We start from the raw sequence: 26,891 nt of genomic DNA, 5'->3' as shown, positions 1-26,891 counted from the left end.
CAACTTCAGTTGTTCAACAGTCCGGGGAGACAGGTCTGGACTGCAGGCAGGCCAGTCTAGTACCCGCACTCTTTTACTACAAAGCCACGCTGTTGTAACACGTGCAGAATGTGGCTTGGCATTGTCTTGCTAAAATAAGCAGGACATCCCTGAGAAAGACGTTGCTTGGATGGCAGCATATGTTGCTCCAAAACCTGTATGTACCTTTCAGCATTAATGCTGCCTTCACAGATGTGCATGTTACCCATGCTATGGGCACTAACACACCCCCATACCATCAGAGATGCTGGCTTTTGAACTTTGCGCTGATAACAATCCAGAAAGTCCTTTTCCTCTTTGGCCCGGAGGACACGACATCCATGATTTCCAAAAACAACTTGAAATATGGACTCGTCAGACCACAGGACACTTTTCCACTCTGCATCAGTCCATCTCAGATGAGCTCGGGCCCAGAGAAGCCGGCGGCGTTTCTGGGTGTTGTTGATATATGGCTTTCACTTTGCATGGCAGAGTTTTAACTTGCACTTGTAGATGGAGCGACGAACTGTGTTGACTGACAGTGGTTTTCTGAAGTGTTTCTGAACCCATGTGGTTAATATCCGTTACAGAATGATGTCAGTTTTTAATGCAGTGCCGCCTGAGGGATCGAAGGTCACGGGCATTCAATGTTGGTTTTCTGCTTTGCTGCTTACTTGCAGAGATTTCTCCAGATTCTCTGAAACTTTTGATGATATTATGGACTGTAGATGATGAAATCCCTAAATTCCTTGCAATTGCATGTTGAGAAACATTGTTCTCAACAAAGTTGTTCACAAAGTGATGAACCTCACCCCATCCTTTCTTGTGAACAACTGAGCCTTTCAGGGATGCTCCCTTTATACCCAATCATGACACTCACCTGTTTCCAATTAACCTGCTCACCTGTGGAATGTTCCAAACTGGTGTTTTCAAAATTAAAGCATCTACCATGACAATCAATCTTAGAGTTAACATGACACTTGAATAACTGCACATAATGTGTTGTGACAACCTTTTACAGCATGTGACATCTTCATGAGGTTAAAGGCACTGTTATGTCAATGTTATGTAGCAAAGTTCAAATAAAGTGTTGCCAATGTTGATGATGTTTACTGCCTAACCCAACACTAAGGCTGGCTTCTCACGGTGCAACTTTCGTGCAACTAGTTGCATGTTATGTGTTGCCACAATTTCCATGCAACTTGACAGTTACGCAAAGCAATTCAACAACATTCAATGATGAATGTGACACATTCAGCTTCTCCACTAGAGATCATATATTTTAGCGCATTCTCGCCCTAAAGTCATTTATTTTACATACCTGCAGCGTTTTTATCACCTTTGTATATTTTTTAACTGCCATTGCTCTTTTTACTATGTATCTGTCATTTATCTATCTATACAAGTCACCTTACAATAAATAAAACCCCTTAAATTTACTCGATATTTGAGTTTTTATCTGTTGTGTTTCTGTTAAGCTTTTGTAAATAAATGTTTAAGTAGTCACTGTGGTTCTAGCCCATTTCACTTATTCTGTTCTAGAAGAGGATGAACACGCTCTCCCTTGCTGTAACAATTTTCATTGTTTGATTCCCAGATGTATCTAGCTATATAGATCACATCGACAGCAGACTAAAGAATAGACAGCAGTACAAACAGCTGTTTAAACTGCTGTTAGCATTAGGTGGCTAGATGGCTTGAGGAAACTCACATTTGTGTTGTCGTGGCTCAGAAAACTGAAATGAAACACTACCAATGTTGAGCATGTTGGTTGGGGAGGGGGTCTCCTTTTCAACTGCCCTATAAATCATCTTATGTTCTATTTTGTGGTCCATTGATCCAGTGAATCTTTGGTTTGATATGATAATGTATGTTATCAGCATTTTGATTGGCTGACACTTGTTTCATGATGTTAGGATGCTTGTAACTGTTGCCGGGTGTTTTACAATATAGAACTTAAGTGCAATTTAGTTTCATGCAGGTTTTGAGTAATCAAAGTTACATGCAATAACTTTTGCACAGACCACATTTTATGTTTATTTTTTTTACCAATATGCTAAATTATCTGTTTATCAAATAAACAGTACTTGTGCATTATAATATGCAGAAGTGTGTTCTCTGTAGAGGATGTTACTTATTTTCACTCACAAAATCAAGAAAACATGTCATTTGAGCAGGGGCACCAACACATTTGTATGTGTTTATGGAAATTAAGCTGCAAAAACAGCCTTTTATGAATTAACCTTTCAGTACAGCAGTTTAGCCCAGCCATTCATACTAAGTAATAAGGAGTGCTGAATGCTTTCTTAAATGAGGCAGCCAATCAGAGCAGAGGACATTTACTATAATCAGTCTTAAAGGCACAGTAACAAAACCAGCCTGTTTATATATAAAAAAAAAAAAAAATACAAAAATGAATTATGCCTGGCTTTAGAACAGAAAAATCAAGAAAATGTAGGATATGGGCCCTTCTGTACTGATCTACTGTCAGGCAGAGCAAAAACATGCTGAACTCTCCACTGACTCATGTAAATGAGTTAAAGAAATGGACAAGGCTTTTTTTGCTATGATACATACGGTATATATTTGAACATGTACAATATTTCTTCAAACAAGATGAACCAAAGCTGACAATACATTCTGGGCAATTCAACCAAGGAACCCAGTACACGATTGTCACTGTGTTTCACAACAGAAATACACAGTGCAAATAAATAATACACTACACTGGTCATATTTACAATATAAACAAACAATATCAAAAACAAAGTGCAAAAAAAAAGAAAAGAAAAAAAAAGAAAAAAGCTTTGGATTTTCTGAACGTGGCGCAAAGTATGCAATGATGGTTGCCATGTCATTTCTACACAGAAGCCATGAAGAGCGAGGTGAAAAAAGTGTGTTCCAGAGTCAAATTTGCATGTTTAAAGGTTCTGCTGTGCATAAAACAATAAAAACAGTTGAAAATGATTTTTAGCCTCATTTTATGAATATCTGCTCAATGATTTTCATTGCTAAGTAGCCCTAAAGCAGGACCTAACTGGCCTGCAGAACTTTTGTTACACCAACACTGACCATAAGGGACAGATTCCTTTTGTCATCATCATATTGCATGGGCTGACTTTGTCAATAATAGTACACATAATAGTTTACATGGTGCAAATAAGCAACTTTTTGGACTTTACTCTAGTGCAGCAACTGTAAACCTCATGTTAAGATCTTTTCTAGCTACACTAATTAGAAAGGACTGTTTTTAGTTAGCAACTGCTGAGCTAATGTTAAGAAAGATCCTAAGGTAGCTGGTACAGCTGTAAAGATACACAAAATACATAAATCGATTTGATACACTGGCTAAGACTTTATCTATGGTGTCCATCAAAAAAGCTTTGGCACACTGGATAACATAGTCGCTGTAAAGAATTTCACATATTACAGCTAACTAGGCACTTGTATCTGTAATGCATCATTGTATAATTGGGGAGAATATGGTAATTGAGTGCCATGAGTTCATTTGCAGTTATGTTTACTCAGAAAACCACTTGTGATATAAGGTATTAAAATGTTTCTCGTGATGAAAAAAGAGAGAACATTGCAGTGATGTTTGCATTGCAGTGTTTCCTTCTTTACCTATAATTTGTGCAGAAACTCTATAGGGCCCATGTAGCAGATACATGACGCAAATACGCATCAGCAATATGAGTGACTCAAAATCTTATCACTACTGACATTCATAGGACAACACAGTATGAGCTAACATGCACCAGAGTTTTATTACACAGCAGAAAAATATATCAGGTGTAAATGGGGCTCTGATTTTCTTTACCTTACTCTTCAGGGCTTCCATGAATTCTTTATACATTACCATATTAAGATTGATTTACACACCAAAATAACATTTAGATTCTATTCTTGCCCAGTAGTGTCCACTCACACGATTCAGTGTAGATCGGTAGAAATGGTAAACACTACGAGGATGTACACAGAATGCCTTGCGCAAAGCTGAAACATGATACAGACTCGTGGCTGAAGGCAACACAGGCCCAAACTAATAAGGGGGTGAGGCAAACATCAGCGGCTTCACTTAGGATACACACTTCGGTTAGAGTACAGAGGATGGCAGAATTCTTGGACATCACATTGTGCTCTTGCAGTTGTTGAAAATGCCCAGCCGGTTAAATGGACATCTGTTGAAATATACAAGCAGATTGCACACACACGCACTGGACCTGTGCTGTACACACACTGAGCGTCCACTGTGTCAAAATATCCCAAAATTGTCAGAGTCTTTTGTGGGCTAGCACAGCTAGCCTGAGTTAAGATACTCCAAAGCCACTTCATAACAGAACTTGTACTGGTCCTATAGAGAGATAGAAAAACACAAAAATACCACTAGTTTAGAAAGTATTGTTTAGATGGATAAACACTGAATTTTTACATAGGACTTTCTTCACTATGGCAATTTTATATGGGCCAATGACAAAAAGATTATTAAAAAGAACCTATTCAAACTTTTGATACTTGTTTTATGGCTAATGGTACAAATTCATTTTTAAACAGGATCATACATTTTTCCACCCAGAAAACGTCAAGTGGCACAACCAGACATAATCGTTATTTGTCACTATTAAGAATGTATATCTGACAGGTATGGAATGAGCAAGGAGGCTGGATATAAGTGCGAGCAGACTTTAATAACCAAAACAAACTAGCAAAATGTACAAAGTAACTAACTACAAGGTTTAAACAAAGAAACACGAAGAGCAAACAAAAGAAGAGAAAGGGGGAGAAAAAGCCACGACAGCAGACAAAGTGATGAGTAGACCAGACAAACACTAACTGAAACAAAGGGCTAGATAATGGCTACAACAAATGGGGAACACCTGAGACAAGGAGGGGACAGAAACTACAGACAGGTGAGGATACTAATTGGGGGGGGGGGGGGGGGCAGCAGAACACTAGAACCAAAACAAAACACACAAGCACATGGCAGAAAGCACATGGCTACAAACACAGGAACAAGGGGAAACCGTGACAATACCATCTAGTCTTCATATTTGGACACTTGTATAAACCTTTGTTCTTCAATTCAAGTTTATACATAAATGCTCTTTTTCAAATAAATAAACATTATTATTATGACATATTAGACATATTATAACACGGTACAGCTGGGATAGGCTCCAGCACCCCCCGTGACCCAAAAGGAAAAGCGGCTTAGAAGATGTGTGTGTGTGCGTGTGTGTGTATTATAACATGGTTTTCCTGAGATCACACCATGAATGACTTTGTATTACACTTTTAAGGTCACTTGCCATCTGCTTTATGGTACCCTGAACACTGTTCCTGAAATGCATGTCAGAACAAAAGTCCTTTGCTGTCAGTTGTGCCACTTGACATTTCAGTAAGTAATGAGTGACTTGATATCAACATTTTCTCACTTTTAACCTCCTGTTAACATTGGATATTGTATTTTTTGTAGAAAAACACATTTGTATATAATATAATATAATATAATATAATATAATATAATATAATATAATATAATATAATATAATATAATATAATATAATATAGTATAATATAATAAAAACATATTCTCCTAAGGCTGAGTACACACCAGTAGGTCCACCATGTTGGGTTTGTTGTTCCTCAGTGTTTTGACGGCGTGGAAAACGTCAACTGAGTGCTGGTGTCGCAACATCTCACTCACGATGCTGATGGCACAGAACGTTCCACTGCGTCCGCCACCATTCCTGACACACACCAGCACACACAAAGGTCAGCATTCAAATAAAAAAACACAAAAGCATGCAGTAATATGATAACAACTGAGAGCCTCCTAGTTATATGAGTGAAAGTACACACATGTGTACTTCAAATATTATAAGAAGTTAAAGTTCAGGGCCAAATTACATAAACTTACCTTTGGTCCTAAGCTAAGATTTGACAAGCTTCAATCTTAACTATTACAGAAGCAACTGAGGGACTATACCTTTACAGCATGTTATCTCAAATTAGGAAATTGTCAACTCAAACGAGGTCAATGTAATAATTATTTGTTATTTTGTCTACAGACACATACATGTAATCAAAATTATAGAAATATAATATATATATATCCCTACTACTCAGAGCCATTGCTGTAATCTTTTATTTGGGGAAATTTCAATGGCATTAACATTCTCCTTTCAATAGCACAGCTAAAAGCAGAAATGGTAAGTTACACAGATGTTGCAGTTATCCTAAAGTATTTATTGACCACAGTAGCATCAAAAGATCACAGATAAATATAATATGAAATAAAATAACATGCAATAAGAAAATAATCAGCTGTCAAAAATTTTGTTTTAATTGCTCTTGAACTAATTTGTTCATCCAACAATTCAGAATAAACTTTCCACAAGGTGCTGCTCTTATGGGAAGATTTTTCATCTCTTTAACCCTAATTTTAAATTGAACAAATTATAATTTTATACTGAACAAAAAACATATATATGATATATACTTCGGTCCAAACAAATACAAATATCCTTTTGGCTGCACTTAACTAATCTGTCCTGAATTGATGAGCTGTTCATTTCTTGTTTTTCTCATGAATGAGGACTTTGGTGCTGAACTATGTCAACAATACAAGTAGGAGACTCCAGCATGTCGGATTAAAAACTCTTTTAACACAATAAAAGTAGTGTGGAAGAATAAAGTTAGAAAAACAAAAGCAAGATAAATGCATGGAAAAATCTATTACAAGTGGGTTGTGTAAATGTAAAATCTGAAAATGACCCGAACCCAAACGATCTTAACGTAAACAGTCAAAAACCTGATATATATTTCAATCTCTGATTATTATCAGGTAGTTATCAAGCCCTTCAAGTCTTCAAGACCACAGCAAACATGACAAGATACAGTCAACATGGTCTCATAACTTGAGCCAAGAACCAATGAGCTAAATGAGCTGTGAGTGTGTTTTGCCACAAGAGGGAGATGTTTCTCTTAGCAAAAAAACTGAAGGAAAACACAAATTCCAGGCTTTCAGTTGTCTCTGACGAATGAATTTGCTAATTAATACTCTAATGATTATTGATCTGTTTTCATGCTGTTGGAGACCTGACAACAGAAAGGCTGATTTGATATGCTCAGAGGAGACTCTGCTGGATGGGCCTGATGTGTAAAACATGAGAAAGAAAGAAGGATGGTGTTTGTAAACAGTGCGTGCGAACAGTCATTTATTTCTAAACAGATATAGTGTTCTGTGCATATATTATGCATAAGTGCATATGAGTGTGTGAATTCATGGGTGACTTACAAGCAGTGCACCACGGTGCGTCCTTCTCCTCCATCATACTCCTCCTGCCATTTGTCTACCTGGTGAATGAGTTTGAGGAAGGAGCGTTTGGACACAGGTGTGTCCCTGTACATGGGCCAACCTAGGAACTGAAACTGCTGCACCATACGATAGCCATCCTGAGGCTAGAAAACAAAAACGGTTGCTGCAAATCAGTAATCACCATTAAAAAAACAGAATAGCTCTTGTCTTTTGGCATTTGACACCACAGAATCTAGTCAGTCACAGAATGTAGTCAGCAGTCTCAAAATAAGTCAGTAGGCTGGTGCTGTTATCAGTGAGGTGCATAAAATAGGGCATAAGTTCTGTGGTTTATACCAATTATAAGGAGGCATAAATTCCTATAACTGAAAACTCTGATAGCCACAGAGTGTAATAGTTTCAAAATTTATGGATAAACAAAATTTAAAATACATTTAAACACAATTTTAACTGTAAACCCGTTCACCCCTCAGTTTCTTCTGAGGATATTTCAATCATCATTTTCCATGAAACCTTCTGGCAACGATCAAAACTAGGCATTTGATCTTTCTTGTCAGAGTAAAACAGGCAAGGAAGAGGGAGCTTACATTATGCATGCATTCCACTTTCCCAAGACATCACTGTGTTAAGGTCATTCTAACTGGTAAAGAAAGTGTGTTTAGTGTGATACTCGCTCTACCATTTAAGAATCTTCTTTGTGCTAATAAGCTTATAGGAAACACCGCCCTGTATTGCTCTGTAGAATTACTATTAAATTACAAATTCCAATAGACATCTGAACTGAAAATCCTATCAAATCTGAAATCATGTACATTGCTACACCCTTAGTGTGCATGCATGTAAACTGTGTGCTTGATGCACATATTCAGGCACTCCCTATTTTTGCAGTATCAAAAAATGTATCATATCAAGACACCACTGTACCATATCAAACAGAATTTTGAAATGTGTATATTTTTGTGGCCCTAACATCGGCCGATTCAATTTTGTTTGAGAGTTTGGACGAAAACTTTAGTATATCGTTATAGGAGGGGAGAGAACTCTGAGGGTATAAGGTGGACAGCTTCTGGGCAGCTTCTGCTTTAAGTTATAGGGCTTGACCACTTATTTGATGAACAGAGATACAACTGGCGAACAGGGAGGGATGGGGATATGGTGTGGAGCAAAATTTCGTCATAGGAAAGCAATGTGGAGATGGAAATTTTTAGGATGTTAAATTACAAGGAAAAGGAGTTCCAGCTGTGGTCCTTCTCCCAAGCATTATTTCATAACTGCATTTAATAAGGCCAAAAATACAACAAACTCACAAACAACTGTTTCATTTAAACATAACTTTAGTTACTGATACAATTATGACTGTCATTTGTCAACTATGATCATCAGTTGTCAAATATCACATTTCTAAACTCAAACAGCAGAAATTCATAAAGTCTAAAATAATAGAAATATTTTCACATGAAGGGTGGAGCTTCAAAGAATTCATAGCACTTTTGTTGGCTATTGGAAATGAACTGTTTTATTAGTTCTTTTCATAGAGCTGTTTTGTGTGTTATGCTAATATATCCTTATGCCAAAGGTCGGCTTGTGTTTTACACTTTTTTGTTGTAAAGTCAGCAGGCCGTGTTGTAACTTGTGAAATTAATAAATTACATTAAGAGGCTGATTGTGAAGTTGGGAAGTAAAAATACTGTGCTGTAACTGGTGGGGTCAGAAAAATAAATCAGCAGACTGTGTTGTGATTGGTGGGCTCAGTAAAATGTATCAGCAGGCTGTGTTGTGATTGGTGGGCTCAGTAAAAAGTATCAGCAGACTGTGTTGTGATTGGTGGGCTCAGTGAAATGTATAAGTAGGCTGTGCTGTGATTGGTGGGCTCAGTAAAATGTATCAGTAGGCTGTCTTTTGATTGGTGGGCTCAGTAAAATGTATCAGTAGGCTGTCTTTTGATTGGTGGGCTCAGAGAAATAAATCAGCAGGCTATATCATAATTGATAACGTGAGTGTGTGCGTGTGTGTGTGTCGTTGAGGAAGGACATGGCAGGTCCTGATTATGTCATGGAGGTTGAGATAGCACTGTAATGAGCTTACAACAGCTAAGATGAGGTGGACATTCAAGCTAGTTTGTGTGATTGTGTAAAACCCACCCGAGCAGCGTTGTAAATGCGGAATATCCTGCTGATGATGTCCTCCTCAAGATCAGCTGACACAAACTCTACCTGCAGAGGGCCATGCCGATGCACACCATTCTCTGGCCAGTACTGAGGACATAGCTACACACATACACAGAGAGAATTAACATGACAGCAGCAGGCTTATTAGAGAAGCATTTATAAAACACCATTCAGGTCATACATGTTCTTACTGGAAACTTTCATTTCTTGTCTTTACTGCAGATGAAACATTCTAAAGATGACAAAAGCTCACACAAAAGAAAGAAGCATACAAAACAAATGCAAACAGTAAAACACTTCCAACAAATATGCACATAAAAAAAACGAGTACTCCAGCAGAGATTTTTCTTTTTTATTAAAAATTAATCCGGTGGAGCTTTGAATGTCACAGCAACAGTAAGAATAAAGTCATTTGGTCTTGCAAAGAATCAGATCTTTTGCCTTTTCATTATTTATTCATATATTCAAATCATCTCGTATTTGATCGTTTCCATTAGAAATGCTCCATGCAGACTACATATTTCATTCCCCGACAATAGGCGCATGATTGTGTTGCATTTTGTAAAGGAATAAGTGATGAGAAGAGGATATGGAGCCTGTGTGAGTGTCTCTCAGTAGGGCCAGATTGGCTCTTTAGTGTTTGATGTGTAGGGTAGAGAGAGAGGCCTGTTCATTTAGCTGAGAGCATGAGACGGCCCCTGTTTCCCCTCGCTGGAGTGCTACAGCTGAGAAGGCACTGTTTCAACACCCACCTGCATATGTATGCACAGAGGTAAGCATGCTTTGATGCACAAAAGACACATTAGTGAGGACTTCTACTGACATCTTTTTACAGTAGCTGAATAATGCTATACCTGCATCTAAACCTAACATCACTAACTGTAACATCAGTTAAGAGAAGGACATTTTCTAAAAAGAAAAAAAATGGTTGCTTTCAAAAAAAGGAGTAAAAAGGAGTTTTTCTAGTGAGGACCAGGGACCAGCCTCATATGTACAAAACTGCCATGGGGCAAATTCACTCACACACACACACACACACACCACACACACACACACACACACACACACACACACACACACACACACACACACACACACACACATACTTATGTATAGTAGTACATATAGTATGTGATGTGCAGTACCTCATTATATAGGTGCTTCTTGTCTGTCATCAGGCCTGTCACTGGTTATGTGAGGATATTTCTGACGTATACTCAGAGCTCTCAATGGTCCTCATTTGCCAACCATTCTTAAGACGAAATTTCTTCTTAAAACTCATTTATACAGTTTTAAGAAGATTCTGACATTCAGCAGTGTTCCTTATTTGGGATTTGTTCTTAGGTAAGAACAGACTACGCACACTCAGGAGCACAAAGGTACAACCTCTTATGCAGTTTATGAACACATCATGAATCTGATGTAGACTTCTTCTTAGGACCTTTCTCAAGAACAAATTTAGGAAAAAACTTAGGAAGATATTGGCGAATGATGTTTTTTGGCAATCAACATTTCAGGCCTGTCAAGATCACCACTTTTGAGCTAAAAATGAACTGTCATGATAATGGTGATAAACAACTTTTTTAAACAAATAAACTGTATTAAAGTGCTCAACCTGGTGATTAGTTGCTTCCAAGCTGTCAATACTCCCAACTGAAGGCAGAAACAGCCCAAGCTCAAATAAACAAACATTACTCACCACTGCCCTCTACAGTTGTTTGTCCTCTATTGGTGTTATAGTACCAGTCAGAAAGTAGAACTTGTATTTTTTGTAAGTCCCATGATGTGTCTCAATGCTTTATTCTGCTTTCTTTTATTTACATAAATTTTAGTCAAACAGATAAACATGCATTTTACTATCTAAGCATAGGATTGTAAAGGTTAACAACTATGGAAAATAATTGTGGTCAGCTTAAATAATCATGATCAGCTCAGATAAATGCATGATGCAGTTATGATAATAATTAATAATTATGACAGGACTACAACGATGCTATAGAGCTAACAACAGGGTCCCACCTCATTTGGATAGTCCACTATTTGAACTAGGGTAGGGGCGGACAGACATGAAAATCTGGGCCATGAAACCTGTGGGTTGGGGCAAAATGGTATAGATGAGGAAAAATGGTATAGACCTTGTTCTGCCTAGTGTCAAGTGATGAAATACTGTACACTTACAATTTCACTCATCTACATCTAACAGTACCCATTAAATTGTTTTATTATACTAATTTCTAATACTATTACCAATTCATTTTGGACTATAAAAAAAAACTGAAAAACTCACTGATTAAAAGAATCTGAAAGATTTCTTCAGACTTTTAGTCAGACAAGTGAACATATGAAGCAAAGCAAAAGTAAAACTTCAGAAAAATATGTGTTACTTAATAGATTAATAGCTTTTTAGTTTAATGTAAGCTGATGATAAGGTGAGAGTCTTTATCTGGACTATCCTAATAAAGTAGTTTGGTAGAAGTTGGGTAGTTTGATACTATGTGTATGTGTGTATGAGAGCGAGAGAGAGAGAGAAAGAGAGGGAGAGAGGGAGAGAGAGAGAAATACTGACTGTGTGTGTGTATGTGTGTGTGTGTGTGTGAATTTGCCCCTGGTACCTGGTCCTTGTGGTCTCAGTGGCTACAGTCAGAATTTTGAATGAAAGCCTCCTCAGTGTGGAGAGGAGCGGGAGAGGCAGATGGGTTTTGGTGGTGCTGGGGTGATTCTCTCCACCCCTCCTGGCTTTGATCCTGGGGTGTTATGACAGAGCCTCAGGCTGCTGCCCCATAGGGTCTCTCTCTCACACTCTCTCTCACACACACACACACACACACACACACACACACACACACACACACACACACACACACACACACACACACACACACACACACATGCATGTACGGACTCAGGCAGGTATGCACCCACCTAACAGCACACTCATGCAGAGTCACGTACACACATAAAAATGCATTTCTCTCTCTTCCTCCCACACTTTGCCCACAAACACTCTTGCCCAAACACACACACTCCCTCGTGTGCAAACACACTGGAGTCCAAGTCTGCAAAGTTCACATATCTCTGCTAGTCATTCATTTTTAACCACTCTGTCTGATTACTCTACAGGGCAGCTTTTGATGTCTACCCTGAATCGTTAGAATTCCTTCATCAAAATACCTCTTTCCATGTAAATAATATTTATTAAGAATAACTCTGGTGTAACGTCTCACAGGAAAAAAAACACTTCTTAGAGGCCTTTTCCCATAGCAGAGTTTGAAGTAAATACCGAAGCCAAAACTTTAAAATATTTTTTTCTCAGTTAGCTTTGGCTGCATGTGATGTTGCTGTTGATGATGCTTTGCTTTATGATGGACTTGTTATCCAGTGTGAATATGACTCATGGCTAAATCCACATTAATTGTATATAAGCACTTTGGGTATATTAACAGTAGTGCTACATAGTGTAGATACAATTCAGTATCAAAACATATCTTCAGATATATCTTGGTATCATGGCATTTAATGATATTTAACAACAATAAAGTTAATGAACTCCTACTGCCTGAGAACCACTACTCTATACTACTCTGTCCAAAAAAATAGGCATATACCTTATAAGCAAACACTACCAACCTTACATAGCTTGTTTTAATTTCACTATTTTGTTCTATCATTAGCTATTTTGGACAGTGTAGAAAAGAGGTGAAGAAGAGGGTGCAGGCAGGATGGAGTGGGTGGAGATGGGTGTCAGGGCTGATGTGTGACAGAAGGATAGCAGCAAGAGTGAAAGGGAAGGTTTACAAGACAGTAGTGCGTCCTGCTATGATGTATGGTTTGGAGACTGTGGCTCTGTCTAAAAGACAGGAGGCTGAGCTGGAGGTGGCGGAGATGAAGATGCTGAGATTTTCGTTGGGAGTGACAAGGCTGAACAAGATTAGAAATGAGCAGATCAGAGGGACAGTGAAGGTAGAGCAGTTTGGAGATAAAGCCAGAGATGGCTGAGATGGTTTGGACATGTGTTGAGGAGGAATTGTGGATATATTGGTCAAAGAATGTTGGAGATGGAGTTGCCGGGTAGAAGGAGAAGAGGTAGACTTCAGAGAAGGTTTATGGATGTAGTGAAGGTGGACATGGAGATGGTTGGTGTAAAAGTAGAGGAAGCAGTGGATAGGGCAAGATGGAGGCAGATGATCCGCTGTGGCGACCCCTAAAGGGAGCAGCCGAAAGAAGAAGGAGAAGTTCTATCATTAGCTATTTTATTTAATAGAATGTTATTATGGATATACTTTCAGCCTCAGACACTCCATCCACAGGCAGGTGGAGCATCTGATGTTAAGATGGCCATGACTATCGGGAGTGTATCAGTTGCGTTCTGTTCACCTATTCACACAGCCTTTCTGTGCAGTGTTTATTAGTCCAATGGAAACATGTCAATGCAAGTAGTTGCCTGCTCCACTGAGCCTTTCACAAAGAGATGGTCACTTGCTTGGAAAAATGTTCGTCAAGTTCGTGGCACATGAAATCTCTAACAATTATTTCATTATTTGAGTTTTCTTTGAAGCATTTAATACCTATTAAGTGAAATATCCTTTTGTGGTGCATTTATTTACTGCAGGTCTCCCGCCCCTAAATGTCACAATAGAACAGTGATCTGAAGTTGAGTATTTTGCATGTCAGTCAAATGGACCTTCCTGTTGAAGTAGGCACACCTTGGCCTCGCTGAGCAACAAAATTTACCAGACTCTCTGACAATAGGAATACGTTTGGCTGACGTGGGTGTGGATTAGTGTGGTTTGGAACCGCAAAGATGTCATCTGGGCAGGGTGACTGAGGGGCTAGTTTCACACCTAGACCATATTTTCAAAGCACTCATTTTCTCTCCTCTTTATTCACACAAGAGAATCTTTGAAGTGAGTGGGCCTTACTGTGAACCTGGAAAGTGTGCAATTGGATGGGTGAAAAGTACAACAATTCAAATAAAACTACACATCTATCCATTTATCCTTCTATCTAGGTCTACTGGCCTCACCTGGGCAGGGTCCACATCATTGAGCATAACGATAGATGTACAGTGGTAGTCCAGCACCAGCCTCCAGAAGTCTTTCACCGTGTTTGGCAAGGGATGCTGAGTAACGATGAAAGCAGAAGGCTGCTTATAACTCTGCATGAAAGACAGAGAGAGCAAGCAATGGGGAATGTGAAAGCACATAAGCACAAAAAAATTAAGATACTTTAAAAGATTGAATGGCTAATGGCATTCCAAGATGAATCACATTATTCCCAGTACACCCGTCTTACTTTGGTGGAATACAGCGTATATCCATAGCCTATATTCAGTTCATCAATACAGCAATCTTTAAGTGACTTTTTCATTAAAACATGACAAAATATTAAGAAAAATCAATATTAGTTCACAGGAGTAGGTGTGGAATGTTACTGGCATGACTTGAAAGCTCTCCAAGGACCATGAATTGAGAAAAGGTCTTTTTTCTCTGAGGTGCCAAGGCCAACAGGCTTAATTCCATTTTACATGCAGGGTGTTGCAAGGCAAAACAGGCAAAACAGTGGCCAAATTCTTTCCAGATTTACCATCATTTTAATATTTTATATATATATGTATGTACTTATTTTGAATGGTAAATGAAATGGCTATATTTGCATAGTAGACATGTTGACATCTGGATCCTATCACTACAACTGTAAAGAAATCTAAGTCAGTAAGTTTCTCTATAATAAAGCATTTCACCTAAAACCACTCTAAATGACTTTTTGACATCTCAATGATTAAATGATGCAAAAAAATGAAGAAGTTCAAAGAAAGTTCTGGATGAAATTAAGTTGGTGACATATGCTTTTTTCAGGCAAGATGCATTCAATTTACACTTGAAATGGTACAAAAGCTACTGTATAATACATGTTATGATAGTGTTCATGCTGTTATTCTTGCCAACACAAATCATATCTAAAAACAGAAAGAGAGAAACTACTGTGTCAGAGGAGTGTGCCTCACATCCATGAGTGCTGCATTGATGTAGTTGCTGCTCTCTCCATCGATGGTGATGAGAAAGGGTAGGCAGCGGTCAGGTGGGAGCACATCCATGCAGCGGTTCTTCTCATGGTTCCGTGGCAGCAGAGCAATGCTGCAGTCCTCCACACGGAGAGTAGGGGTCACCATGTTCAGAGTCTATGACACACACATACACACACAGAACGGTGTTTTATACTGTAGTGCTTACCTGTATGGTAATTGCCGCATTTATTTTTGCTTATTTTTAATAACTTTTCTGGAACTAGAATATATGGAGGGCATTACAACACATGACTGAATAATAACTTTAAACAAGACTGGACTGATAAAACACCTTTATGAATTTGTTTATCAGGACCACAAGGTATGGGTGTCAATAAACAGTCTCAACCAATCAGAATCTAAAATCGTGACTTTTATAACTTGACATAACATTATTAAAGTCATTAATTATGGTAACGCTTCACTGAAGGGCAGCGTTTATAATGCTAAAAGACACCTACCAAAGCCTTTCATGATAGCTGAAAAAAAAACTGCACAGATCATTCTACCAGACTGGTTCAAAGTCAGAGTTGAGAACACATTTCACAATGTAACATTTCCTAAGGTTTTGCACTGATTTTCAAACTTTGGGACATGTTTACTTCAAAACCATGGGATCTAAAGGCTCCACACCTGGCCATGACGGCTACAGTCTCAGTTACTACTCTAAAATGCAGGAGTGTGACTAAAATAAGGCTCAGGCTATGAACTGAAACACTACTATGGACTAAAATTCTACTGCCTCTGGACTAAAACTAAAATGATGAACATAAATATGGGACAGCATTTTTTAATATTTTTTATTTAGCAATTAAATCCCAACTACTAATAAATTATTAATCCAAACAATATTTTTACTGTAGGACTGCAGTTTGAACTCTGAATTTGAAAACTGAATTATGAATGTTCCATACACACATTGATAAAGGCTTACTTCAACAATAATCAGTTGTCATAACACTTATTGAGAAGAAATACATCAAATTTGACAAAAACAGCCTTTATAATAACTGCTGCTTACGCTGTAAGTGTTCAGCTGCTAGTAGTAGTATTGTAGGAATATTGTGAGGTTAACACCAGCTTATGTACATGTATAGGTGGAAAAAAGTTATGGTGGCTAAGAGGATCCAGTTAACTGCACATTAAAAACACACTGCAAATGCAGAAACACTTTAAATGACATCATTTTAAATTACATCGAGCTACATTTCATAAAGGCGATGCAAAGACAGAAAACCTTTTCATCACCATGACTACCCCAGCACTACATTTCACAGAAATATACAGATATACAGAGAACACCTGCAACTTCAGAAATGCTGCAGAGTCAGTCACAACATAATGGACAGGACTCTCAAAGAGGACAGATCCATTCAATTTGGAGCATAAACACTCACTGGTAAAAGTACATAACCTGTTGAAACTTGCAGATAAGATCACTGAATGGGAATTAATGGGTATAATGATGGGAATTAGCTGTAGAGTGTAACTTTAAAACTTCAAACAGCAATACCAGATACAGCTGATAACTATCATACTACAAAAATGTCAGATATCTAACAAGCCAACCAAGTTAAGCATGAACTTACTGAATATGTGTCTATGAGGTCTTATCAACTTCTGTCAGTCATTTTTCCATCATAGATATTTCTTGCCCTTTGAGAGTCTTTAAGAAACATTTTGTTGTGTTGTGGCTCACTTCTGTTGCGTTGTGATTGGCTCTGCAGGGTTCCTGAAGTTGCATGTTTTTATGAAATATAGCTCAGGTGTAGTCAAGTTAAGGTTTTTGACATACAAACCTCCACTTCAGTAGGCTGTTGAGCTAAAATAATACAGAGTATGCCTTTTTTACAACTGTAATCATATCCATTTGCTGTCATACAGCGTTAGAACTATTTTTGTCAAAGCTATTATTCAAGAACCTACTGTTATTGCTTTGCATTTCCAGCAAGCATTCTGTTTGGGCCTAGTGCCTTCATCAATATAGCAGATTGCAAAGGGTTTAAACACTAAAAATAGATGTGGTCCTTAGACGTCTTAGGACAAAATCTTAAATCTGCATCCTCATTTACATGGACCTCCTATTTTGCATCAACTGTACCTGCCTTGCACACTTCAAAGCTACCATATTAATGCTAATATAATTTATTTTAGCATTAGCTGCGCTCTATGACTAATACCTTTATTCAATTCTACAATGAGGCTTCAGTTCTAGTTGTGAAATTGTATGTTAATGCATTGAACTCATGCTCCTCAGTTTGGGGGTTGAACAGGTGAACCTAGGGGAAAAATGAAAGTGGGCTCAGGGCTCGTTAAAGGGCCCAAACTCCAATTAAAAATGGCAGTGTTAAAGTGAGATGAACTGAGGCTTCATCAGAGCTAAAGATGATTTTGAAATGTAGGAAAAGTGTGAGATTCCTTTTTTAACAGACTCAATCTGATTCATCAAAGAGACCTATATGTTAAAAAGGTTCAGTTTGTCCTTACCCTAAACTCCTCTTTGATTGGACTGGAGTTGGTTTGCGGATCCAAACGGTTCATATCGTAGTAGACAGAGCGAAGCTGATTGGCTGGAATGGTGGTATCTCCACAGAGACAAGCCTCCAGAATGGCATCATGAATGAAGACATACTGTTCCTGACGGGAGACATAAAGTACATTTAACATATTTTAATATAATATCTGTAACATAGAAAACAAAAACTGTTAATAAAAGCTAAAGATAAAGAATCTTAGCAATTCCTTTTGTTGGTATGCCAGAAGAAAAAGCATCCTATAATAAGTGACTGAAGCAAATTTAAGAAACTGATACCATTTTGCATGATAAAATGTTTCAGATTTACTTCAGTTGTTAAATATGTTAAATAAGGGACATCCTAGAATAATAAGGTACTTTTAACCGACAAGAATATATTTACTTAATGCTACACTACATAGGCATTTGGAAACCTCTCTGGTGAAAATGTGTAACTGCATGCTATGGTGTGGAAGAACATTTTATTATGCTGGTTGTGCTATGGACCCCCACCAATACATGAATCTAATGATTGCGCTGTATCACCTACTACTAGCTCACACTCGTAGGCCATTAGAATGATAGGGTTCATTGCAATGATGTATCCCAATAAAGGTGGGCTGCTATGACGTTATGTACAAAATGGCAACTGTTTGATTTTCTTTGGTTTTAAACATACCTGCTCTGTACTTGTTAAAGTGGTCATGGCAAAGTGCCTAAAGATGAACAGGATGGGTACACATTTTCATGCTAACAGTGTCGTCAAGGAGATCGAATTACAATGAAGCTGATGAACATTTTGTTAAATGGTATCACTATCTGAGACAAGTCTGGTTTGTCTTTGGTTTGTCGGCAGAATATGTATTCACATCCCAGATGCTCATCTGCGAGGAGACAATTCAGCGCTTTGATGAAAATCACTGTTGAAGTGACATTTTGAGACAATCTGGCCTTGTCAGTTTTGACTAAATCGTGACACAGGGGGTCAGTGCTTCCATGATTAGGTGCCTGTGATTGTGGCTTAACAATCTTTGACCTTTCTGGTGCTGCAACCAACCAGAGAGCATATGATGTCACAATCAACAGCAAAACAAGCAAAATAATAATAATAATACATAAATAAACAAAAAAAAAACACAAGTTGGTCTTTTCGATTGAGTGCTCTCTTCCTAATGAGGGAGCATTTCCCATCAAATTTGCAACACAAATCGCTTTCTGTTGTGGCAAATTATCGCTGACAGTTCAAACATGCACATAAAAAGGTAACAAGCGCCCGTAGGGCGACAGGCAGTGCCAACACGTACAAACACCTGCAAGGGAAAACGCACACACATGCGCTTACGCACACATGCACACTTTGAAGGTCACTGAACTTGTGGAGGATGAATCAGAGAAGCACTGGCTGCATAGTTACTCAAATCCCAATCCAGACGTCATCTATGAAACATTTGCCCATTAAATCCAATGATGCTTGTGATCTAAACGGAATTACAGGGAAATGGTGCATTCAGCTAGGCTACGGCTCAGTCCAGATGGTCTGTGTTCAGAAAAGCGGAGAGTTCTTCAGCACCGCTGCAACATAAAATCGTTGAAAGCTGTAAAAAGGAGCCAGCTCGCGGTAATATTTGCCTTTAGTTATTCCCACGCCTTTACAGCACTTCTAACCGCCCGATTTGTGTTGCACTCTAAGAGACGGCTGGCTCTTAAACAGGCAGGAAGTGCATCTGAGAATGTTATGGTAATTGGCTAAAGAGACATGGTAGTTTTAAATAGGAACAAGCTATAAATGGATAAACATGCAGTTTACACATTCTTTTATATGTAGAACTCCTTCTAAATCAAAGGCCATTCTCTTTCTCTATCTCCATCCTGCCTCGACTTTCTTGCAAGCTGATCTCTCCCTTCTATGCTCTTTTTCATTACATTCTTCTGTTCTTATGTCCTGTCCATCATCTGTGTCTACTCAGAAACATTTATGAAAGAAGCTTTCTTAAGATAAACTGAAAGCTTAAAAGTCAATAGATACCTCTGTCTGGACCATGTTGACCCGGCGAGATCGCAGCTCTCGGACGCAGTTATAGATGTCCACCACGCCCTCCCTCTCAGCCATGTCCAACATAATATCAATCACAATGAAACAGCCTGTTCGTCCTGCTCCCGCACTACAAAGAGGCCAGCCACAATGGAGATTGAGTTAAGTACCATCCTTTACCTGAAAGCCCCATATATAAAGAGTCATGGGTGGGTAATATCATGATGTGTTATTATTGTGATTCTGTGTAGAAAATGGGTATCGTTAATGCTTCTAGAACATTGAACAACTGAGTGTGCCATTAAAACAGATTTGACCAATTATAGAGAGCCTGTAAACAATGACAACCAATCTACAGTAACTGTATAAACTACATAACAAGAGGTAAGTGATTAGATGTCAGTCCATTATACCATTACATAATTTTATTCATTTTTTCGGATTTTTTTTCCCCCCTCTTGTTCCTTAAAGTGTTCAGTTTTGCAAATGTTAAGTACAAAAATCATTGGAGAAGACAAGGGCCAATAAATGTCTTCTAGCAAATATTAAAGATGCAATGATTCCAATAGAGCATCAGGAAAAAACTAAAATACAAAAAAAACACAGTTGTCTGTCGAAATGTTCATTTAAGCTGCTGTAAGTAATAAAAAAATGGGTGCACACTGTAAATATCTTTATTATTTATAGCTCAGTTTCACTGTTTTATAAGATCACTTATTTAAGGACATTGTACAAGGACATGTCACTTTGTGATCTTTTATTTTATATTTGTACTATTTTAAGTGAAACCAACCTGTGTACTATACAATTACAGGCCTGCAGAATTTCTGACACACAAAATATCAAAAAATGAATTCGATCTTGACCTCGGAACTTGAAAATATGTGCGTTGCTACATCTCTATTAAATATGCATTAACACCATATAAGCTAATCATCAAGCCCCTCTTTAGCTCAATGGGGTGTATTAGAACAAAGAAAACAAGAATGCACAATGGCATGACCTCCTAGGTCTAGCCTTGGAGCCTTGTGCTAGTAGATTGATTAGAAACAATCTGCTAGCACGAGGACCAAAAACTTCTATCTATGATGACAAGAGTGATCTGCTACCTGCAGTGGACCACAATAGGGCCAGCATTGGCAGGTGACTTTGCCTTCACCCTGCGGATGAAGCCCAGCAGGCCAGTAGCATGGTAGGGCACACCATGATCCGGCCAGCCTGTGAAATGGAACTGCTGAATTTCCCGGATCTCATGAGCCCCCCTCTATGAAACAAGAAAAATTCAGTTCATATGACCATATGACAACATAATATTGGTATCACAATATATTACATCAAAAGCTTTACTAAGCCCATTATGGATACCTTCAAAACACTGACAAAAATAAATGAGATTTGGCTGAGGCTGTGAAGTGGCATAGCTGTTTAAAAGTTCTCCCCATATTTGGGATATCACAAATTAAAATCCTGACAATACTGTGAGCTAATAAGAGCACAACTTATTAAGAGTTAAACCTCTGAAAAACCATGCATCATGTCCAGCTGAAATGTAAAGTATCATGATATTCTATTTTTGCCTTATCACCCACCTCTTTGCCAAAGATAATAGAGTAGAATGGACTAGAAATCTTTGTGCTGCTCCATTTTGCAACTTGAAATTAGATAAAAAATGAATGAAAGAATAAATACGGTTTGGTGTGCAAAGACTTTCCTCTAAAGGAATACTAGATAGAACATGTGATTTGATTAAAGACGAGTGTGTCTGGTTGAGTTTGCTGCATAAGTCACAAAGTAACAAGACTGCATATGCTATGGCACGGTGGTTCTATAGCAGCACTTAATCTCTTGAGTGGGCTCTTACTAAAGATGATGTGCTTTTTTCCCTCTCACCTTCTCCACAGCGAATGTTCTGATGACATACTCAGAAAGGAGCTGGGTCTCTATCAGCGTCACTTTCATGTCTCGATAGATCTCTGTGTCATCTGGCCAGTACTTACAGCATTTCACCTAAAACAAAACATGAGTCCAGTCAGTGCAGGTTCTTTCTGTACACAAACTATGCAAGTTGCGTAGAGCCCTCACCTGCCAAGGGAGGCTCCCATAGCAACAATGTATTTTTCATTAGACAGGCCTATTATACAATTCTTAAGCATGCAGGGCACACCAAGAGGCCTAAGCAATTTTTATGATGTTCAGTCAAACTGCAACTGGGCATGTGTAACAACAATGAGCTACATTATATTTCTGTCATTTATACAGACTTTGGAGTGGCAGACGTGACATGATGGCTTCAAACAGCCATTACCAATCGGGGGCTTAAAAATGACAGTAAAGCTGCTGACAATAAGATGAGAAAACAAGATGCTAGTAACTACATGCAGAGGGGAGTAATCCAGGTCCAGAAAGTAAAAACCCTCCCGTGGATTTTGTTTCAACAGTCTAAACTTTTTGCTGCCAGTTTGAGCAAACTAGAGAAGACAGGCAGTTGGAACAAAATTTTGGGGAGGTTCTGGAGTTGGGGGTGATCATTATGGTCTCTCATCTCTTTAAATTGTAAGTGTGTGGTCAAAAATGTTTGAAAGCTTTCTACCAACCCCTGAACCTGAAATGTCTCCAAATTCTCCACGTAGTACATTAGGTAGATAATAAATTATGAAAGCTACAGCCTAAATAATGCAGAAAATACAAAGTTTATAGCTGATTATGTTTAAGTCATAGAGCACACAGCTTTCTATATATATGTACAAGCAATTATTTGTGCGTAAAGGTCATACTTTTGTGACCTAAGTTGTGCCCTATATAGGGCTTTGAGGCAAAGAAAGCTTATCATAGGTTTCCTAATATAAGTTATTACTAGCTAGCTAAAAAACTGTTGAGTTGTTGACAAAGTATGAAACTGTTTGTCACCATAAATGTTCAGTGAATTTAGTGTCCCACAAGCATTTGAGAGAATGTGCCATCATGAGCATTAACATTCTTGATGACTTTGTCACAAGAAAATGTAGAAAGCTGAATGTTCTAAAGAAACATTTTTTCTTCAATAACTAAAGTAAGTAAACATAAAGGGACAATCTATTGGGTTAACATTATGATTAACGATGACTTCAAGGGGATTTACAATGTGTGTAAAATTTACATTGGTAGAGGAGGTAGATATGTGATTTATGTTGGGGAGAGGGGTTGTTTCGCTTAGGGTCCTGGGAAGGCTAAGACTGGCACTGTGTCCAATTAACATCTGACTTTTGTTGAGAAGACAGGAGGACAGAAATTCATAGCTTCAACTACAGCGAGCACTATCAGGCACATTTCTTTGTGGGTCACCAGAGCTTCTCTTTATCTTAAAATGTTAAAAATACACTGATCTACCTCTTGAAAAACTTCCTCGTCTGTAGAGTTTGTTTTTGGAGGCTCATTTTTTAACAGTCAGAGATAACAATGAGATAGAACAGTAATGTAGACCACTGATGCCTACATTAGAACTCCTGGAACCTACCCAGTTTACATGCTCTAGAATCATAGCCTAGTTGATGTATTCTTTTACCTAAGTTTTTTAATGTACCTACACTCTTAAAAAGTATGGAAATGGAACCACAAAGGGGTCAGTGGGTTCAAAAGAAACAATTATGGTTCAATAAAGAACCTATCAGTGGATGATTCTTTACCAATCATCTTCATAAAAGACATGCAGAAATGTGAAGGACCTTTTTAAAGTGTGAGGAACCTCTCCATAATGTAAAGGTCTGAAACTAAGGTCACATCTAGAGTCATATGTTCAAGCCAAAAACCATTTTAAAAAAGTTTATTTTTAAGAAACTCTCAATCCAGTGTCATTCTTTGGAGCGATGCCATTGAAGAACAACTTGTGGTTGCTTAAAGAACCTTTCATTGAATGTCATTTATTGTTATAAATGAGATATGAGTATGAATAACATTTTTTAAGTTTAAAAAACCTGACCATAATGTAAAGGTTTGATACCAACTAAAGGTTGTGTCTAAAACCGTATGTCAAATCCTATCTGTCTATCTGTCTGTTTGTCTATCTATCTATCTATCTATCTATCTATCTATCTATCTATCTATCTATCTATCTATCTATCTATCTATCTATCTATCTATCTATCTATCTATCTGTCTGTCTGTCTGTCTGTCTGTCTGTCTGTCTCTCTACATTCTTTAAAAAGTGCTCAATGGTACCTAAATGCATTCTTTGGAATGATGACATTGAAGAAGCACTTCTGGTTCAGTCTACCTATCTGTATACAATGTGACAAGGTCAGTGGATAACAACAACGCAAACTATTGGTACTGGGCACATGAATAAACAAGTCCAGCCAGACAGCTGAACCAGTCACATCACAAATGTACTGTTCGCTTGCAACAACTGTATGCAGAAATTATTCAAACTGCAGCCTGGTCTCGCTGAAAAACACGGCAGAAACAACAAAAGAAAAGCTTACCAGTTACTTACAAAGAGTACAAGAATGGAGCTACAGCACCAAAAATCTGCCTAACATCTAGCAAGTCAAGCTTGGCTCTTATCATTTTTCTTCTCAGGTACAGATGAGCCTGGGTACAGTTTTTCTCCCTTTAATTCTTTAAAATCTGCTAATAGATTTCTCGGGTATCAATGAGAAGGTAATTCATACTTTAATGCTGTCTCATTCTCATGTTATGTTCCACTAAATGACTTTGCTGCTTCCTCATATGACATCCAATACCCTTAGCTCACACCTGCAGCCTATCGGTGTTGTAATATTACACTGATAAACAATACATGACACACATACATGACACAATTAAATCTAAAAGCTGAAATCCGTTAAGATATGAAAGCAGCACAGAGTGACTAAAAATCGAACTTAGTAGAACAGTGGCAGCAGGAAACAGCACTATGTCTGGCAAGTTTTTCTTTTCTTTTTTTTTTGTACAAGAAACACACACAGTGCCACGGCAAGATTCAATCTGTCCTTGGTAGCTCTCCGGCATCATTAAGGCTGGAAATGAGACTGGAGGATGGAGGGACACTCGAGGGGGAGGAGAGCAGAAGTTGAGGTCCCTTGGTGACACTTGAGATGAGAAATCCTCATCCCGCACCGCTCTTGCTCAATCTCCGCTGAGATTACATTAGATCACAGCCATTATTTTATTCCATCAATTAAGAGGAAGCATGTGTGTGGGTGGGTGGGAGATGTGTGCACGTTCGAGGTAGGCGGGTTATGGACCGTGTAGACATGCAAGTGCAATTGTAAATGGTCGAACAAATTGGCTTACTAATGCAGTGATGTGTATATCATAGGCTTCACATGGAGAAAATCAGGTACATATATTCACTCTCCTATCACAGTAGATCAAGTCATTGTCACTCTTCTTTATTACTTCCTCTTTCACCTCAACTAAAAAAAGCTTGGAACGACTGTGTTAAATCACAGTGTAGTGTAATCTAATCTATTAATTAATCAATACATATACTGTACACACCCAGCTAAACATAGTAAAAGTAATACTTTGACTACACTATATTTTTATATATATATATATATATATATATATATATAAAATGTGTATGTGTATGTGTGTACCATTCAGGAATAAAATTTTAGCTAAAGATTAATTGCCATTTAAATAATTGTGGTTATGTGTATATGGGCTTGTGTAATAAAAACAGATATGACAATTTTCCAAACTTTGTCTCAACATATGATTTTCTTTTTTTTATTTACATGTATTTGCTTATCCCAACAAATGAAACAGAACCAGACATTGCCCAATACTAAAACTGTGCTACTCATGGTGAAATACACAGCTAAACACATCATATCACACAGTGTGTGTGTGTGTGTGTGTGTGTGTGTGTGTGTGTGTGTGTGTGTGTGTGTGTGTGTGTGCTTTTCCAGGATACATTTGTTACAGGATCAAACTTATTCTTTTTTCCCTCTAACATCTGATTAAGCATTTTTTTCTGATATCAGCCTGACCTCAATATGCAGTACTGGATTGGTGTCATCTCTAATGTAAACATAAGGTTGTGAAAGCTAACAATTGTAAAAATAACTGCAGTAAGCTTAAATAATTGTGATCAACTCAAATAATTAGTTACACTTTCTTTTGCAGTACCGTAAGTTCTGAGCAATAACTGGGTAAGTGTGAAGTACAGTAGAATTATTTTGGGTAACATGATGGTAAGTTCCAATGCAGTCTAACCTATTTGGACTGAAAACATATTCTAGCTACTAAGCTGCTAAAGGACACAGTAAACTACCTCATAAATATTTAGAATAATAAGGTGGGCCATACAAACATACATTAAACTTCAATATAATGTCTCACATTTAAGCAGTAAATCCACAACACCTCCAAGTGCCGGCTACATGTAATGTAAAATGATGGCACAAAACAAGTTTTTCTGAAGTAAATGGTAAGACTTTATTCATGTACTGTCTTTTTTATTTAATTATATCCTGGAACATTTTACCCAAAATAAATGCACAGTACTGTGGAGTTGGTACCACATTCTTCAGTAATACTCAGAACCTGTTAGTGATTTTGCACGTCACATTTATCTGGCTAAAACCTAAAACTTCTAGGACTGTAAAAGAAAACATTACAAATGGCCTAGTGCCATACCATCAACACACTACAGCTTGAAATATTGTGTGAACCTCACAAGAACTGCTGATTCATGTCAGGTTTGTCAGGTTCAGACGTCATTTTTCCAACATTTGTTGGGCTCATGTCATCTTGAAACTTCATGGTCAGGTTTTTCATAGCTCTTC

The 26,891-nt window shown here is 38.0% G+C and overlaps 1 protein-coding gene across 9 annotated transcripts in view; it reads right to left on the bottom strand.

Annotated features, from left to right (window-relative positions):
* Positions 1–2,544: 2,544 nt before the first annotated feature.
* LOC108427207 (receptor-type tyrosine-protein phosphatase mu-like) overlaps positions 2,545–26,891 on the bottom strand; it is a 269,465-nt gene continuing 245,118 nt past the window's right edge. For 4 of the 9 annotated variants that reach the window (XM_037531153.1, XM_037531154.1, XM_037531158.1 and 1 more), the window contains 10 exons: positions 22,009–22,125; positions 21,228–21,382; positions 20,113–20,248; positions 18,059–18,208; positions 15,512–15,685; positions 14,531–14,662; positions 9,481–9,606; positions 7,319–7,482; positions 5,633–5,768; positions 2,546–4,372 (listed from right to left, as the gene is read on the bottom strand). In XM_037531153.1, the coding sequence (XP_037387050.1) occupies positions 4,319–4,372; positions 5,633–5,768; positions 7,319–7,482; positions 9,481–9,606; positions 14,531–14,662; positions 15,512–15,685; positions 18,059–18,208; positions 20,113–20,248; positions 21,228–21,382; positions 22,009–22,125 (1,344 nt within the window). In that variant the 3' untranslated portion in view covers positions 2,546–4,318. Of the gene's footprint in view, positions 4,373–5,632; positions 5,769–7,318; positions 7,483–9,480; positions 9,607–14,530; positions 14,663–15,511; positions 15,686–18,058; positions 18,209–20,112; positions 20,249–21,227; positions 21,383–22,008; positions 22,126–26,891 lie in introns of all 9 variants that reach the window. The other 5 variants (XM_037531155.1, XM_037531159.1, XM_037531156.1 and 2 more) reach the window with 2 other exon arrangements.

Source organism: Pygocentrus nattereri, chromosome 19 (genome assembly GCF_015220715.1).
Source record: "Pygocentrus nattereri isolate fPygNat1 chromosome 19, fPygNat1.pri, whole genome shotgun sequence".
NCBI classification, from domain to species: domain Eukaryota; kingdom Metazoa; phylum Chordata; class Actinopteri; order Characiformes; family Serrasalmidae; genus Pygocentrus; species Pygocentrus nattereri.
This window is presented reverse-complemented; position numbering and strand designations above follow the sequence as displayed.